Genomic DNA, 17,992 nt, shown 5'->3' with positions numbered 1-17,992 from the left:
AACCAGTATGAAAGCAGGCACTTCCCTTCTAAATCTAATGTCCATTCCTAAACTCAAGCAATGAATTTATCAACATAATGACATATGTCTAGTTTCTCATGATATGGATCCTTATGTCTCTAGTTTCTACTAGACTTGTCAAGCAATATTTCAACACAATAGAATCCAGGCACTATAGTCTTGTGTAGATTATTCCCAATAACTACTGCAACAATTGAATTGGATGAATATATCTCAATATCATCAAGCATATTCTTCAAATCCATAAAAACCCACCTAAGGTGTAACATTTGAGCCAAACCCAGTTGGCATAAGTTGATAAATCTTCAGTAGAGTTTAATAGACACAACAGAAATACAAACCTAAACCAAAATTACCATATTATAATCCAAATTCTAAAGTTAAAACTCTGCTCTCATGGTCTCTTGCACTAACATAGCAAAATCTCATTCAACATAAAAAGGCCTTGTTAAGGCCTGAAAACAAAAATCAAATCCAAAGAAACTATACTCAAATAAGGCACTATCCAGATCAATCAAACATCTTGCACACAGATAACAAAATCAATTCCAAGATACGCATAATCAATTAATCAGATCTAAGATTGCATCAAATCTTAGAATAATCTACAAAACTGTAATCCAATTGCTTTTTAGATCGGAAAAAAATTTTGAATTTTCACCCCTTACAAGAAATATACTAAAACACTAGTCAAAGTGGGAGGCCGTACAGTTGACGGAGTCCGCGTCACACACGGGAGGCAACGGCGGGAGCTGCTGCTGCGGCAGCTGAGGAGGCGGCACCACCGAGGAAAGAGAGGAATCCAGCGTTTGCAGGCTCTTGATCATCCAGAAACAGATCCTCAGGAACCCTAAATGCACCGTGGGCACACACGATGGCCAATCCAACCATCAAAGCAGATATCAGAAGCGAGCCAACGCTGGTCAAAAACACCACCACAATCGTCAACACCACCAACACACCTAGGGTTTCACGATCTGAGAAGGTTCGACTGAAAATGACAACAGGCTGATCCGACGGTCGAAAGAGGTAGAGAAAGATCCAAGCGGCGAGGAGGCAGAGAAGGACGAGGAGAGAGAAAGGGTGAGACAAGAGGGAGAAAGCGAGTACAATTGCAAGAAAGGTAATATAATTGACTTTAAAATAAGATAGATTTTTCCGGATCCGGGAGGCGGCTTCGGAGAGGGAATCAGGTCGGGCCATGGAGTTCCGGTCAACGAGTTCCGACCAAGGGCGGCGCTGAGATAAACCATGACGGATCGAGGAGGAGAGGAGTGAGATGAAGGCGCGGAAGGCGGGGGTGGCGATTGGGGGTTGTGATTGGGACTGGGGATTTGAGATCGGGATAGTTGGGGCAGCCATTTCTGATGGCGCGTGTAGGCAAGATGACCGGAAGTCTCTCGTTGAAGGATATTACCGCAGACACAGAAAATCCAGGTTTAGCGTTTGCTGGAAAGAACTAATTTTGGGGATCCGAAGGGAGAGGATTGCATGTGTTGCGAAGTCGTATTGTAGAAGTTGAACGGTGATGATGGCTGGAGTTGTTGCGGTTGATGTCAAATGGACGGTGTTGATGAACTTCAGTGCCTTTTTTAATTTTTGAAAATTTAATTTTCTTTTCATCACATAGGTGAAAAATACCTGTCCATTGAGCGTCGGTGGACTCGTGTAGACCTTTCCTCGGACCTTCGTGTACCCGGAAGAATGGAGTTAGATAGATGGAGTGTGCAGTCTGCTTATTGACAATTACATGCTTGATTAGTATTATTATATTTTTAAATTATTTATATTATTTTTTATATAAATAATTAATTATAATATATTATTTTATATTTTTTAAGAAATATTTTTTTATTTTTATAAAAACAAGTGACGATGAGGATGAGTGATGTAATTTGAGGATTGTTGGGATTCAATACATTTGTTGTCATACATGTAAAATTAATAAAATCAGACATGATAATGCCAAATATGAAAATGATAATATTTGATATGTTTTTCATGATAATTTCAATGGCAATTAATTCCATCTTGTTAGTGATGATGTATAAATTATCACTCTAATTTTAAAAAATATAAATATATAAAATTACATATTAGTATTTTATTTTAATTTTATTAAAATTAAGTGACCAATTTTTCTTATGAAAAATTATAGGCTATATTTTAGAAATCCAACTCAACTCAATAAATTGATATTTGCATAATTTGTATGGCTAAGCATAAGTAAATGAAGGGTCACATATAGAAGCTGAAAATTAAGTTTTGTATGTCCAAAAGTTGAAATTTTTAAAATTTACATTTTAAAAAAGAAAAAAAAATTGATTATAGTATGGAATTGGACCAAATCAGTCTATTTTGATTCAGTTTAAAATAAATTTTAATCAATTCAATTTTGATGACTTCAATTTGACTCCAATCCCAAATTAAATTATAATTGAATTTACATGAAATAAAATTTTATGAGTAAAATAAATATTTTAGACATGTTAATACCAAATATGAAAATAATTATACTATGACTTTATTTGAAATAAATTATTTATAAGAAAAGAATTTAAATAAATTCTTACATAATTATACTTGATATTTATTTTTTTTAAATAAAAAAATTGAATTCTTTCATTTTTAAATGAAAATTATTAAAAAAATCAAATTAATTAAATTTATATAAAATTCTAGATTCCAAATAGAGCATACATAATTTGATTTTGATGAGAATTTGAAGGGTAATAAATTCCCATCTTTAGTGACAATGGGATGGAAATGGGTGTGATTCCATTTCAAATTCACTTTAATTTAAAAAAATATAAATAGATAAATTATTATATATTTTTATTTTAACAAAAGAATTTGTTGAGCTTAGGCTATTATATTTTCATTGGAGAATCAGGCTAGATTGGAAAAACCCAGCCCAACCCAGCTCAACTACCCAAACCAACCCAACCCAGCCCAACCCAGCTCAACTACCCAACCCAACCCAATAAGTAGATTGATTTTTTGCCAAATTTGGATGTCTAAGCAAGTATAAATGAAGGTCCATACAAAGAAGCTGAAAATTAAGTTTCCTTCAAATATGGACCACCTCTCCCATTTTCACATGAGATAACACCAAGATGATGATGATGATGACTAGTCTTTCTCACTTACCACTCCCTTTCAACAAAAGGCCAAACCACCTTTCCAAATCCTATCCTCACTTCATCATTGCAAGCTTTTAGCTCACCCTCCCCACACACCCCATACATCATTTTTAGTAAAATAATTCAATGCATTAATTAAATTGTATATATATATATATAATTAAAATAATTAATATATTCATTTAATATAAATTTTATAATAAATATTTAATTTAATTATCACTATTTTAAATATAATTGATTAAATTATGTAATTATAATTTTATTATATCAAATTCTTTATTATTAAATAACATAATTAAATGTGTCCACTGAAAAAAACAAATAAATAAATATGTAATATTATCATGGTTGTATTTTAATTATAATTTTAAAAATATTTTTTAATAATTTTTAATTAACATATTTAAAATAGTTTAAATAATAAAAATAAATAAGCCCACTACTTGTCAGGGATCTTGTGTTCACCTATTAACAGACAAGGACATGTCATATTATTGTTATCCTCGAATAAAGCACTAAACAAAATTCTCAGAAAAGGCCATGCCCTTTGTCTGTATTATCACAACAAGCCCTCATGTAATCAACGGTAATATAGCAATCTACTAGGGGTGTTATAGTCTTTTTAAATTTGTTACGTTGCCCGCTTCATACTTGTTTTATGTTGGATCTTTAAAGTAGATAGCCGTTAGGGGCGCGGTTCAAGCAATAAAAGAACAGCTTAGATAACACATGAATGAAAACTGGTCAAAATAACGTTCATTGAGAAGAGGGGAAGATTAAGAAAAAAAAAACTAGCCGTTAGGCTCTTCGTGTGAGGAGAAGAGCCTCTCTCCCACCTCTCTGCAACAACTCATTGCTTTCCACTGACAATTTGTCTCCAAATACAAAGATTCCGTCTCTCTCTCTCTCTCTCTCTCTAAAGTGGGATCTTCACGTGGTGTTTCACAGAAACCCCACCTCTAATTCACATTACAAAACCCAATCACTAATGTTTTAGCTCCTGTTTCATTGTTGCTGAAGTTCAAATAAGAGAGTGAGAGAGAGAGGGAGAGAGAATAGGAAAGCAAAAGCTTCTTCTTGTTTTCTGCATTTTTGCTATTTCTTGAGAGTTATGGAAAATCCAAATACACGTTTCATTAATTTCTGCAGATACCCTTTTCGAAGTTTTGCAGATGGGAGTTGTATTGCCAATAAGAAGAAGGAGAAATGGAAGATTCAGTTGGAATTGAAAGTACCCTTTTTGCACTATACGCTGGTTCTTTTCTTGTTTCTTCAGCTGCTCGTTTGTGCCATTCAACCTGTTTCAAGCCAAGATTGGGATGGTGTAGTTGTCACCCAAGCTGATTTTCAAGCATTGCAAGCCTTTAAAGCAGAGCTAGTTGACACAAAAGGGTTCTTGAAGAGCTGGAATGATAGTGGTTATGGTGCTTGTTCTGGAGGTTGGATTGGAATCAAGTGTGCTCAAGGCCAAGTTATTGTAATCCAGCTTCCTTGGAAAGGATTAGGAGGCAGGATTACTGATAAAATTGGCCAACTTCAAGCACTTCGAAAGCTCAGCCTTCATGACAATCTCATAGGTGGCTCAATCCCAAAGACACTGGGAATTATGCCCAGTCTCAGAGGAGTTCAATTATTCAATAACCGGCTTTCGGGTTCAATCCCTCCTTCTTTAGGTTCTTGCCTTTTGCTTCAGACTCTAGACCTTAGTAACAACTCTCTCACTGGGACTATCCCAGAGAGCCTTGCAAATGCTACCAAGCTTTTTAGACTCAACCTGAGCTATAATTCATTGTCAGGTTCCATCCCACTTAACCTCATTCGTTCTTCCTCTCTCATTTTCCTTGATCTCCAATATAATAACCTCTCTGGCTCCATCCCTGACTCTTGGGGTGTAAGACCAAACAATGCCAACTTCTTTCAACTTCAGTACTTAACCCTTGGCCATAACTTCCTCTCTGGAAGCATGCCTGCTTCTCTGGGCAAGTTAAGTGAGCTCCAAGAGATTTCCCTTAGTCACAACCAAATCACTGGAGCCATTCCAGTTGAAATAGGTGGGCTCTCTAGGCTAAGAACATTAGATATTTCCAACAATGCCATTAATGGAAGCTTGCCTACTAGTCTCTCTAATCTATCCTCACTTGTTCTGTTAAATCTCGAGAACAACAACCTTGATAAACAAATCCCAGAAGCTCTTGGCAGATTGCATAACCTTTCTGTTCTAAATTTGAAGAGAAACCAATTTATTGGTCACATTCCTGCAACATTAGGAAACATTTCCACAATCACACAACTTGATTTATCACAGAACAAGCTCAGTGGAGAAATCCCAGATTCCCTAGACAACCTACAAAATCTTGTTTCTTTCAATGTTTCTTACAATAACCTCTCTGGTCCTGTTCCTACTCCTCTATCCCAAAAATTCAATTCAAGTTCTTTTGTAGGTAATATTCAATTATGTGGATTTAAAGGTGCAGCTCCATGTCCTTCTCAAGCACCTTCCCAGAGTGTCCCAGCTCCACCACCAGAGAAGCCCAAAAAACAACATCGTAAACTGAGTACTAAAGACATAATTCTCATTGCTGCCGGAGCTCTTCTCATTGTGCTAATTGTACTTTGCTGCATTCTACTCTTTTGCTTGATAAGGAAAAGGGCAGCATCGAAAGCAAATGATGGTCAAGCCACAGCGAGGGCTGCTGCAGCAGCAGGAGGTGGAAAGGGAGCCCCACCAGTCGCTGGTGAAGTTGAATCCGGTGGAGAAGCTGGAGGGAAACTAGTCCATTTTGATGGGCCCTTAGCTTTTACAGCAGATGATCTCTTGTGTGCAACTGCGGAAATTATGGGAAAGAGCACTTATGGGACTGTCTATAAGGCCACGTTAGAGGATGGGAATCAAGTTGCAGTGAAAAGACTAAGAGAAAGGGTCACCAAAAGCCAGAGAGAATTCGAAACCGAGGTTAATGCTCTTGGTAAAATCAGACACCCAAATCTTTTAGCTTTGAGGGCTTATTATTTGGGACCTAAAGGAGAGAAGCTTCTTGTTTTTGACTACATGCCTAAAGGAAGTCTTGCAGCTTTCCTACATGGTAAGAAAAATTCATTTTCCTATATTGTTTTACACTTCAATCCATTATCAGCAAGTGACATGCCCTATTTTATTTGCAGCTAGAGGACCTGATACACCCATTGATTGGCCAACAAGAATGAGGATAGCACAGGGCATGACAAGGGGCTTGTTCTATCTTCACAATCACGAGAACATAATGCATGGAAACCTTACATCAAGCAATGTTCTACTTGATGAGAACGCAAATGCGAGAATTGCAGATTATGGGTTATCTAGGCTAATGACAACTGCTGCAAATACTAATGTAATTGCAACCGCAGGTGCATTAGGCTATCGAGCACCTGAGCTTTCAAAGCTTGAGAAAGCAAACACGAAAACAGACGTATACAGCCTTGGAGTGATCATATTGGAACTTCTTACGGGGAAGTCTCCAGGAGATGCGATGAATGGCGTGGATTTGCCTCAATGGGTTGCTTCTAATGTCAAAGAGGAGTGGACTAATGAAGTTTTCGATTTGGAATTGATGAAGGATGCACCTACAATAGGTGATGAATTGCTGAACACATTGAAACTAGCTTTGCATTGTGTTGATCCGTCTCCCTCAGCAAGACCTGAGGTTCAACAAGTCCTTCATCAACTAGAAGAGATTAGACCGGAGACTACTGCTGCTGCCAGTTCCGGGCCTTCTGGAACTGGCGATGGTGCCGGAGTTCCCTCAATCAGTGACTAAGCAAGCAATTCCAGGAAGAAAGATGTGTATTTTGGTGGCAAAGAGAGATTAGGAAATACAGTAGAGTACAAATTCTTTCATTCTTAAGTGTTTGGTTTTGAGCGTTAAATTTCATGTCTGTAAATACATGTTTGTTTGAATCTATTTAAGAATTTTAATTTTTGCTTCAAGTTATAGTTGCTAGTTTAAAAATAGAAAGGCATTTTGGGACCTGTTAATCTATCAACTCATCTGAATCATCATTAACTCACAAAAATAATGCTGATTTTGGGACCTCTACCATGATTTAGAACTTGCTAATTTAACAAGGGATTCTGATTTTAAAACTTCAATCATGAGTTGATAATTTTTTTCACATATCTGTGATGATTATGCATGTATACAATAATAACTGGGTTGCAGATTTCCTTCTTCTGCAGTGAATAAATCATTAATAAAAAGGCAATCTTTGCTTCCAAAAGCCATCCTTCTTTTCACTGCCTTTCTCAAATATTTTTTCCCACCTTAATTTCTATTCTTGCCTTTCACCTCATCTCTTCTCATTGGGTTGTACTTTCTTCTCTGAAGGAAATAAAATTCCTGCAAAAAAGTAAATAACTAGGAAAAGCAACATTGCAACAACTTCAGTTTGAGAGGACATGTCAAAAGAAAGACCTTTTTTTTTCTTGGCTAGTATTGGTCTAAAATCACATGTAGTGCAGAATTGGGGGTTTCCCCATAGGTTCATATAAGTTTGAAAGTAGATTAACAGGGATGATCAAAACTGAAGCAGGCTTCCATCTTGAAGAATCATGCATAGCATCAAGTTCAATCCTTATAGAATGTGACTGTAGGCTCTCAAAGAGTTCTAGTATAAAATAATGATTTGATAGAACAGTGTTAAATGACATTTTCCTCGAAAGGGAATTGGATTTGTATCACACTCTGGAGCACTGCAATTTTTACTATTTTGGACTGGGAAAAAACAAACATGAAACTTGGGATAAATTTTCCTTGGACATGAACTTACAGATATGATATTAGTACCTTAATCATATGCTCAAATATAAATTATTCCTTTTAATATCTACCTAGAAACTGATAAATGCATAATTTATTAATTTTACTTCCATCATATTTAGTATTTCTAGGGTAGCCTTATGCCTAATTCAGTTTATTAAAGTATAATTATCTATTAGGTATATGTTTAGAGAGTTGTTAAAATAATTGTGTTAAATGGAGAAATTTTTAGCATTTGCATTAATTTGACTCTTGCTGTATTTTTCAGGGTTTTGGTAAGCTCCAGAGCATAGAAGTGTGGAAGAAAGCTTGGAAAGGTCAAAGGATTGAGAAGCATTGTTGATACAAAGTACACAGGTCGTCTAAGCACAATCACAAACCCGTGTAACATTCTGCCAGAAGAAATCCAGAGAACAGAGGAAGAAATAAAGTACATGGGCCGTGTAACTTGACCCGTGTAAATCCTGGAGACCCGTGTAACCTTATGTGCCAATGCAAGACATACCCATTCAGCTCCAGTAAGTTACACGGCCCTGGGCCGTGTAGTGATGCACGGGCCGTATATCCGTCAACAATCAGTTTCTTGATTTTGCTCCAGTTGCAGTTTTTTACAGAGAGAGAGATTCCTAACATCTCAGGGACTCTAAAAACCTAACCCTAGGCCATTTATTATAAATAGAAGAGGCAGCAGTAGACACAAGGGGATCGGACCTTTGTTCTCCATAGACACTCTAGATTTCTTCAATTTTCTTCTTTAATTTTCTGTAAGCCATGAACATGAGTGGCTAAATTTTTAATTCAATTCAAGGGATTCAAGTTCTTTTGCGTAATTTGTGAGATCAGGTTCTTAATTTAATTTATATCTTTTGAATATCTATTGTTTTCTGATTTCATTGTCTTTAATTTATTGAATGATTTGCTAAAAAGGCCTATTAGTTAATTGTTTGATGTGATCAATTGCTAGTTCATCTTCATAATATGTAATTGTTGTGTAAGATTGAACATGAGTAGCAATTAGGTTTTATTGATTATGATCCCAGTTTTCAATAATAACCTAAGGAAACAATAGGGTGAATTAAATGATTTGTGCTTCATAAAATGTTGTTCAGCTTAACTACTTCCTATTCTTAAAGCAGTTATTAATTTGATGAGGATTGCTTAATACCAATTCAGTTAATAATTAGAATCAACAAGAGTGCTTGGCTCGAATTAATGAGTATAGGGAAGTTAGGGATTTTACCTCGCTGTTTGGTAAATCTACGTTAAGTATTCAATAAGAGATAATTGTATTTCTTTTGTCTATGATCAAATCAATGCATTGGAATACGAATTACCTTAGACTGAAGTTTGTTTAATTTGAGAGTTTCTTATTTAATTTTAGATCTTAATTTTTTATTTTTTATTTCTTCTTTGGATTGCGAAATTACCCCCCCAACCTTTGTTTCTTTTTCCATTACACAAGTGCACGAAATTTAATAATTCAGTCTGTAACACCCTCCCGGTAGCAACTCCGTACATTCTACTGTTCCGGTGACCTGTGTTGGTCCGGACAGCTAGAACGTCCGGAAAAATATTTAAACTAAAGTGAGGAACCATAATTAACTCAAATATTAATAAGAAAAATTTAGAAAAAATTTTAGAAATAAAATTCAACTAAGTTAAATGAGCCGGTGCCCAAGCGATGGGCAACCTAGTGGGAAGTTGCGGTTTTCGCAACTAGGAGCCCTAGACCTGAAGGAAAATTTATAAAATAAATTTTGGGACTCCCGAGAAGGGTCATTGAGGTTCCTATGGCATTAGAATGCCAAGAAAATATTTAGAAAATTTTTTCAATCGGTAAAGACAATTTTGACCCGTTAAGCCAAATGGAGGACATTTTGGTCATTTCACTTTTAGAGGCGATTTTTGGCGGACTTGTCCATTTAAGTAAATAATTATTATGATCTAAAATATGAATAAATATTGCTAAAAATTAAATTAAAAATAAATAGAAAAGAAAGAAAAAGAAAATGACTTAAATCCCTAATTATGACATCATTATGATGTCATTTAAATGCCCTCCACTAATCACTATTCAACAACACAATTAAAATTCTTTAAAAAGGGAAAAATGACAAATTAAGAAACCAATTTCTGGTTTCTTCTTCTTCATCTAGCCGTGACCCTCTCTTCTCTCTCCCTCCATAAAAATTTTCTTTCATCACTTCCATTTCCCATGAATTCTCACTATTAAACCCTAGACATTTTTCATTAAAACTTGTCTATACCTCTTCAGAAAGTGTTTGGCAGCCTAGAAAAAGAAAGAAAGTGAAGTTTAAGCTTGGAAAAATTCTGCTCAAAAAGGTTAGTGTTATGTAATTCTTTCTTTCTTGTTAAACTATGTTAAGCATGCATAAGGAAGTAAAAATTGAAAGAAATTAAAAAGGATTATTGAGAAATTGTTGAGTTAGGGTTTGGGTTGAAGAATGAGATTTGATCTTGTGATGATGGAAGTAGGTTTTAATGGTCAATTAGTGACCATTTGGTTTGGTTTGAATCAGAAATGAAGTAAATTGGGTTGTGGGATTTGAGGTTGATGTGGCTGCCTAGTGAGAGCAGTAGGTGTGGTTGTGAGTCCAGCCTGTTTGGACAGCCATAACTTGGGCTGTGTAGGTTCAATTGGTATTTGGCCAATTGGACATGAAACTAGACACATAATGGCACAACTTTGGTGAAGAAACCATGCCCATAAGACCAAACCAAGTGGACCAAAAACTTGCCTCAATCCGGATGTCCTGCAACCAGTTTCTGCAGAATGACCAAATGAACAGTGATTGTCCATTTGGCCATAACTCAGTGTAGAATGGCCCAATTGACCTGAAATTTTACCAGCAACAAGGTAAGATATAGACCAACAACTTTCATGAAGGAACCTACCCCAAATTATGACCAGAACCTATTCAACAAGAGAGTGGAATTACTGTTTACTGCACTGTAGATATGGTCAGTTCTGAAATTTTTCAATCCGGCCAGTTGTGGTTTTTGGACCATAACTTGAGTTTCAAAACTCCAAATGGAGTGATTCAAAAAAATAAATTCAACTAGACAAAATAAGAAACAACTTTCATGTTTATCATTTTCTCAAATTCCCACTACAACAGTAACTAATGGAACAATAAAATTTGGGTATAAAAACTGAAAATTCTGCTCCATAAATTTTAAGCTTAGAAATGATATTGTTAACCAATACCAACAAATTTTGAATGCAAAATGTGGTATGTTGGGAGTGTTAAAACCAATGTTGACTAATGAAGGGAATAGTAACACCAAAACTTGAAATTCAAAAATTGAAAGATTCAAAAGTGTCAAATGCCCTAGTATACCTAACAAGATTGGTTTGGATAGTTTGGCATGCCAATAGGGTTCGATTAGCGATCGCACATGGCATTATGCCATTCTGTGATTTCATGGCTTTTAGCCATTCTGACCTTATATTGAGATTTGGCCTTGTGCCTGATGTCATTACAGCTTATTAGCTGTTCTGTTGCACACCGGGAGATACATATGTGACCGATGGTGTGACGGCCCGAGGTACTTGATACCCAGTGCCAGTTTACCCGTTTATCCAGTCTAGTCGTCCAGTATAGGTTACTTGGGCAATCAAAAATGAAAGTGGATAAATTTTACGAAATAATGAATATAACAAGTACAAAATAAGTAAGACTACAAATACTCATTGAAAATTTATTTGCAATAAGACATCGATATATTCACTGCATATTTATTTTCTGTTATTTCTTTTTATTTTATTATTGGCACCACTAAGCATTATTGCTTAGCGCGTTGCTTTTGCCACGCGTAGGTTCTGGAGATACTGACCGAGAGCCCAGTAGACCACAGACTGGGTGAGATCTCCTGCAGCTCTGCATAGTGTCCGTGTCACCTCACCATCCTCAGTGCATTGGTAGGACACTAGGTTTCATTTTGGTATTTTGTAACTATCTTTTATTTTCTATTGTGTAAATGAGACTTATATAATGTATTTTGATGTTAATGTAAAAAGTGAAAATTGTGGTTATGAATGGAAAATTTGAGTATTTATTTATTTCTTATACATATGAGTACCATGAGAAATGAATGATTGAGAAATGTTGTTGAAAAATATTGAGTTTTTGATGATTATTGGAGTTGAGAATGATTGGATATGATTATTGGAAGTGTTTTTCACAGGTTCCGAAAAACTGTTTTCTCCATTTTTAGCAGGTACTCTGCCGGATTTTCTATAAAATTTTCGAAACCTCAAACAAATTATAGTTTCAATAAATAACTTAAATGAATTATATTTCACAAGTTATATTCAAAACTATGAAAAAAATAAATTAAGGAAGAATAAAAATGATTATGATAAAATAGAGTGTTCAGACAATGCAGTGTGACATATCTTACTCGGATATATTGTAGACGGGTAAGGGGTGTCACATTTAGTGGTATCAGAGCACGGTTTAGGCGTTTCTGGGCCTAGATTGAGTCCATACCATGCATTGCATTTGTAAGAGTCGAGGTGACACTAATGCAGATCTGTTTGTCTTTGTTATTTTGAATAGGATATGGACCCTACATCTCAGAGAGCAGTTGAGGAAGAAGTGGAGAGTCATGCTCCACCTGCAGCAGCTGAGACTGGGGGTAGGGGAGAACCTACTCCGCCAGCTCAAGCAGAGCCTGCTCAGCCTCCACAGGCCATGTTCCAGCAAATGGCAGAATTCTTCAAACAAATGGCTGGGGTAATGCCAACACCACCACCACCACCACCTCCACAGCAGAAATCACACCTGGAAAGACTAAGAAAATTTGGAGCAGTGGACTTCTTTGGCAAGAGAGAAGATGATTACATTAGAAAATTGGTTGAAACAGGCAGTGGTTTTAAAACAACTCCACCGCACTCTGGACTAGAAGTCTTTGTATCTCTGCAAGATGATGCATATGAATGGTGGGATACTGGTCCAGTGAAGTACGAAGTAATAACTTGGGACTTCTTCCTCTCTGAATTCAAGAAGAAATATGTGGGTAGTGTATACCTGGAAGAGAGAAGAAGAGAGTTCATTAACCTGAGGCAGAGACAGCTGACAGTGGCCGAGTATGAAAAGGAATTTGTCAGATTAAGCCGCTATGGAAGGGAGATAGTCCCTAATGAAGCTGAAAGGTGTAAGAGATTTGAAGAGGGATTAAATGACAATATAAAGATCATGATCACTGCCTTGGGGATCACCGACTTCACCAAGTTAGTGGAAGCTGCAATAAAGGTTGAAAAGGTTAGAATAAGTGAGCAGACCAGAAGAGAGAGACAGCAGAAGAGGGGCCCAGGTCAGTCTAGTTCATCTCCTGCATCTGGGAAGAAGTTCAAGGGTCCACCTGCACAGAGTTCAGGTCAACCACAAGGTCAGGGTCAGTCTCAGGGGCCCAGGCCACAGTTTACCCCTAGGAGAGGTCAGTCCACACCATTAGTGGGCAGCTCTCTAGGGATGGGGTTCAGGGGACCAGCCCCAGCATCTTCTGCATGTCCATATTGCCTGAAGTGGCATAAGGGGAAGTGTTGGAGAGTGACTGGTGCCTGCTTAAGGTGTGGGTCGACAGAGCATCAGCTGAGGAATTGTCCACGCAGAACTACTACAGCTGCTCCAACACAAGCAGACAGACCTACTCCTGCACCACAAAGGGGTAGGAAATCTGGTAAATCTGACGCAGTGGGATCATCACGAGGCTCAGATTCGAGCCGCCAGAGAGGCACGAGGCAGACCACCTGCAAGAGCTTATGCCATTAGAGCTCAGGAGGAGCAAGATGCCCCGGACGTCATCAGGGGTACGTTCTCCCTCTACACTACATTTGTGCATGCATTGGTGGATCTAGGATCCACTCATTCATACATCTGGATCAACTTACCTATAGAAAGGGGGATACTAGTGGGGGAGAGTGACCAAGATATTCTGGTCACTAATCCATTGGGCCACAGTGTAGTGGTGAACAAAGTGTACAAGGGTTGCCCGTTAAGGATTCAAGGGTATGAATTCTCAGCAGATCTAATTGAGTTGCCCTTCCACGAGTTTGACGTGATTTTGGAAATGGACTGGTTGTCACGTCATCAGGCAATGGTTGATTGTAAATTGAAGAGAATTTCTCTAAAAACTTCTGAGGGTAAAGAAATTACTGTTGTGGGTGAAAGGACAGATTTTCTGTCCAACGTTATCTCAGCCACAGCTGCAAGAAGAATGATGAGAAAAGGCTGTGAAGCCTACCTAGCACATGTGGTGGATACTAGGCAGGCTAAGCCAGATCTGTGTGACATACCCATAGTAAAAGACTTCCCAGATGTGTTCCCTGAAGAATTGCCGGGTTTGCCACCAGAAAGGGAAGTCGAGTTTGCCATTGAGACATTGCCGGGTATAGCACCAATCTCTATTGCTCCTCATAGGATGGCACCCACAGAATTGAAGGAACTGAAAATCCAGTTACAGGAGTTGCTGGATAAGGGGTTCATACACCCTAGTGTGTCACCATGGGGAGCTCCAGTGCTGTTTGTAAAGAAGAAAGATGGGACTTTGAGGTTATGCATCGATTACCGGCAGTTGAATAAAGTGACTGTGAAGAACAAATATCCGTTGCCTAGAATTGATGATCTGTTTGATCAGTTGAAGGGAGCAGGAATATTTTCAAAAATTGATCTGAGATCAGGGTATCATCAGTTGAGGGTGAAGGATGCAGATGTGCCAAAGACTGCATTCAGGACCCGATATGGGCATTATGAGTTCCTAGTGATGCCCTTTAGCCTAACGAATGCACCAGCAGCATTCATGGACCTTATGAACCGTATCTTCCATCCATACTTAGATCGGTTCGTAGTGGTCTTTATTGATGATATTTTGGTGTATTCCAAGACCAGGGAAGAACATGATGAACATTTGAGGATTGTTCTACAAACCCTGAGAGAAAAGAAGCTGTATGCTAAGTTGTCCAAGTGTGACTTTTGGTTGAATGAGATTGCATTCCTTGGACACATAGTGTCAGCTGATGGGATTAGGGTGGATCCCAAGAAAATAGAAGCAGTGATGGAATGGAAGCCTCCTAGAAATACAACTGAGGTCAGAAGCTTCTTGGGGCTAGTTGGGTATTACAGGAGATTTGTGAAGGGATTTTCATTAATAGCTGCTCCAAATGACCAAGTTGTTACACAAGAATGTCAGATTTGACTGGAATGACAAATGTCAGGCTAGTTTTGAGAAGTTGAAGGCTATGTTGACAGAGGCACCAGTGTTAACACTGTAACACCCTAGGCAAATCCCACATCAACAAAACACGGGAGAGATGCTGGGTTCATAAGATGGAGATTTCTAACCCCTATTGACGCGTTTTAAAACAGTGAGGGCTTCAGCCCAGAGCGGACAATATCACTAGTGGGCCGGGCCATTACATTTGTGGTATCAGAGCCGCTCCGCGTGCAACCTTGAACGATGGTGGGGCAAACCTCAGTGAGGACGCTGAGTCCCATAAGGGGGGTGGATTGTAACACCCTAGGCAAATCCCACATTGACAAAACACGGGAGAGATGCTGGGTTTATAAGTTGGTAGTTCGTAACCCCTTGTGACGCGTTTTAAAACCGTGAGGGCTTTGGTCCAGAGCGGACAATATCACTAGTGGGTCGGGCCATTACATTTGTGGTATCAGAGCCGCTTCGCGTGCAACCTTGAACGATGGTGGGGCAAACCTCAGCGAGGACGCTGAGTCCCATAAGGGGGGTGGATTGTAACATCCTAGGCAAATCCCACATCGACAAAACACGGGAGAGATGCTGGGTTCATAAGATGGAGGTTTCTAACCCCTATTGACGCGTTTTAAAACCGTGAGGGCTTCAGCCTAGAGTAGACAATATCACTAGTGGGCCGGGCCATTACATTTAATGAAGGGAATAGTAACACCAAAACTTGAAATTCAAAAATTGAAAGATTCAAAAGTGTCAAATGCCCTAGTATACCTAACAAGATTGGTTTGGATAGTTTGGCATGCCAATAGGGTTCAGTTAGCGATCGCACATGGCATTATGCCATTCTGTGATTTCATGGCTTTTAGCCATTCTGACCTTGTATTGAGATTTGGCCTTGTGCCTGATGTCATTACAGCTTATTAGCTGTTCTGTTGCACACCGGGAGATACATATGTGACCGATGGTGTGACGGCCCGAGTTACTTGATACCCAGTGCCGGTTTACCCGTTTATCCAACGATCGTCCAAAGATAGGTTACTTGGGCAACCAAAAATGAAAGTGGATAAATTTTACAAAATAATGAATATAACAAGTACAAAATAAGTAAGACTACAAATACTCATTGAAAATTTATTTGCAATAAGACATCGATATATTCACTGTATATTTATTTTCTATTATTTATTTTCTGTTATTTCTTTTTATTTTATTATTAGCACCACTAAGCATTATTGCTTAGCGCGTTGCTTTTGCCACGCGTAGGTTCTGGAGATACTGACCGAGAGCCCAGAGACCACGCATCGGGTGAGATCTCCTGCAGCTCTGCATAGTGTCCGTGTCACCTCACCATCCTCAGTGCATTGGTAGGACACTAGGTTTCATTTTGGTATTTTGTAACTATCTTTTATTTTCTATTGTGTAAATGGAACTTATATAATGTATTTTGATGTTAATGTAAAAAGTGAAAATTGTGGTTATGAATGGAAAATTTGAGTATTTATTTATTTCTTATACATATGAGTACCATGAGAAATGAATGATTGAGAAATGTTGTTGAAAAATATTGAGTTTTTGATGATTATTGGAGTTGAGAATGATTGGATATGATTATTGGAAGTGTTTTTCACAGGTTCCGAAGAACTGTTTTCTCCATTTTTAGCCAGATCACTAGGATTTTCTATAAAATTTTCGGAACCTCAAACAAATTATAGTTTCAATAAATAACTTAAATGAATTATATTTCACAAGTTATATTCAAAACTATGATAAAAATAAATTAAGGAAGAATAAAAATGATTATGATAAAATAGAGTATTCCGGTACACCATGTGACATATCTTACTCGGATATACTGTAGATGGGTAAGGGGTGTCACACAGTCTCTAGGGTTCGACCTGGATTTACCACTTACTACATAAAATATTTTATAACTGGTAATTTCAGTTAATTTAATTTCTGGTGGATTCGACAGCCATCAAGAATTTTGGCGCCGTTGTCGGAGACTGAAATTTATTGGATTTCGTGTTTTTAGTGTTAGGATATTCTGTTATTAATTTTGTTTGTGAAGTGTTGATATTTTCAAGTTTTCGGTAAAAATTACGATGTTACTATTTATCGACACATTTTTGGTTGAATTAGGAGGGTGGCCCATACCTATTTTGAAGGAAACGACGTTCTAATCAAGACCAATAAATCCCCACCCTCTTGAGGCCAAATTCCATTGTTTTCTAAGGTTTTGAGGCATTTTCTATTTTTACTTTGATTTTTTTTTATTTATGATAAGGACTTCTCAATCTGGTGAGTTGATCTTTGATCCAGAAGTAGAAAAAATAACTAAATAGTTGAGAAAATTGGCTAAGCAGATTCCAAGTACATTTGAAGGAGTCTAATCTCCAAGGGAGTTAAGTTCGGATTCAGATTTGGATTCAAATTCTGAAAACAAAACCATGGTTGCTAGGACTTTGAAAGAATTGGCTGCTCCTGATCTAAACCAACAGCCTTTGTGTATTCAATACCCTGCTTTAAATGTTGCTTTTGAGTTGAAATCTAGACTAATCCATTTGTTGCCTAAGTTTCATAGTTTTGCAGGTGAGGATCCACATAAGCATTTAAAAGAATTTCATGTTGTGTGTTCCAGCATGAAACCTCAAGGAGTTTAAGAGGATCAAATCAAGCTTCGAGCTTTTCCTTTCTCACTGGAAGGCACAACTAAGGATTGGTTGTATTACCTTCCTTCTGGATCCGTTAAGGATGAAACATATATTTTTGGAGAAGTATTTTCCTGTTTCTCATGCTGCC

The 17,992-nt window shown here is 37.6% G+C and overlaps 2 protein-coding genes across 2 annotated transcripts; one reads left to right on the top strand and one right to left on the bottom strand.

The window, feature by feature from the left end:
• Nucleotides 1-555: 555 nt before the first annotated feature.
• LOC110633539 (PRA1 family protein B3) lies at nucleotides 556-1,723 on the bottom strand. Its single transcript, XM_021782180.2, has one exon. It carries the CDS (start codon nucleotides 1,381-1,383, stop codon nucleotides 748-750), a length of 636 nt encoding a protein of 211 aa, XP_021637872.1. The 5' UTR covers nucleotides 1,384-1,723; the 3' UTR covers nucleotides 556-747.
• Nucleotides 1,724-3,942: 2,219 nt separating this feature from the next.
• LOC110633506 (probably inactive leucine-rich repeat receptor-like protein kinase IMK2) lies at nucleotides 3,943-7,131 on the top strand. The gene is made up of 2 exons (XM_021782138.2): nucleotides 3,943-6,250; nucleotides 6,330-7,131. Exons 1-2 carry the CDS (start codon nucleotides 4,279-4,281, stop codon nucleotides 6,959-6,961), a joined length of 2,604 nt encoding a protein of 867 aa, XP_021637830.2. The 5' UTR covers nucleotides 3,943-4,278; the 3' UTR covers nucleotides 6,962-7,131.
• Nucleotides 7,132-17,992: the final 10,861 nt, after the last annotated feature.

This window comes from Hevea brasiliensis, chromosome 14 (assembly GCF_030052815.1).
Source record: "Hevea brasiliensis isolate MT/VB/25A 57/8 chromosome 14, ASM3005281v1, whole genome shotgun sequence".
In the NCBI taxonomy this organism is placed as follows: Eukaryota; Viridiplantae; Streptophyta; class Magnoliopsida; order Malpighiales; family Euphorbiaceae; genus Hevea; species Hevea brasiliensis.
The sequence above is the reverse complement of the archived record's forward strand: the minus strand, read 5'-3'. Positions and strand labels throughout refer to the sequence as shown.

Excerpts from the sequence above, each read along its gene's own strand:
- LOC110633506 (XM_021782138.2), top strand. The coding sequence starts at position 4,279 with ATGGAAAATCCAAATACACGTTTCATTAATTTCTGCAGATACCCTTTT. Across the intron at positions 6,251-6,329 it reads TCTTGCAGCTTTCCTACATG|CTAGAGGACCTGATACACCC; the intron begins GTAAGAAAAATT and ends TTTTATTTGCAG.
- LOC110633539 (XM_021782180.2), bottom strand. The coding sequence starts at position 1,383 with ATGGCTGCCCCAACTATCCCGATCTCAAATCCCCAGTCCCAATCACAA.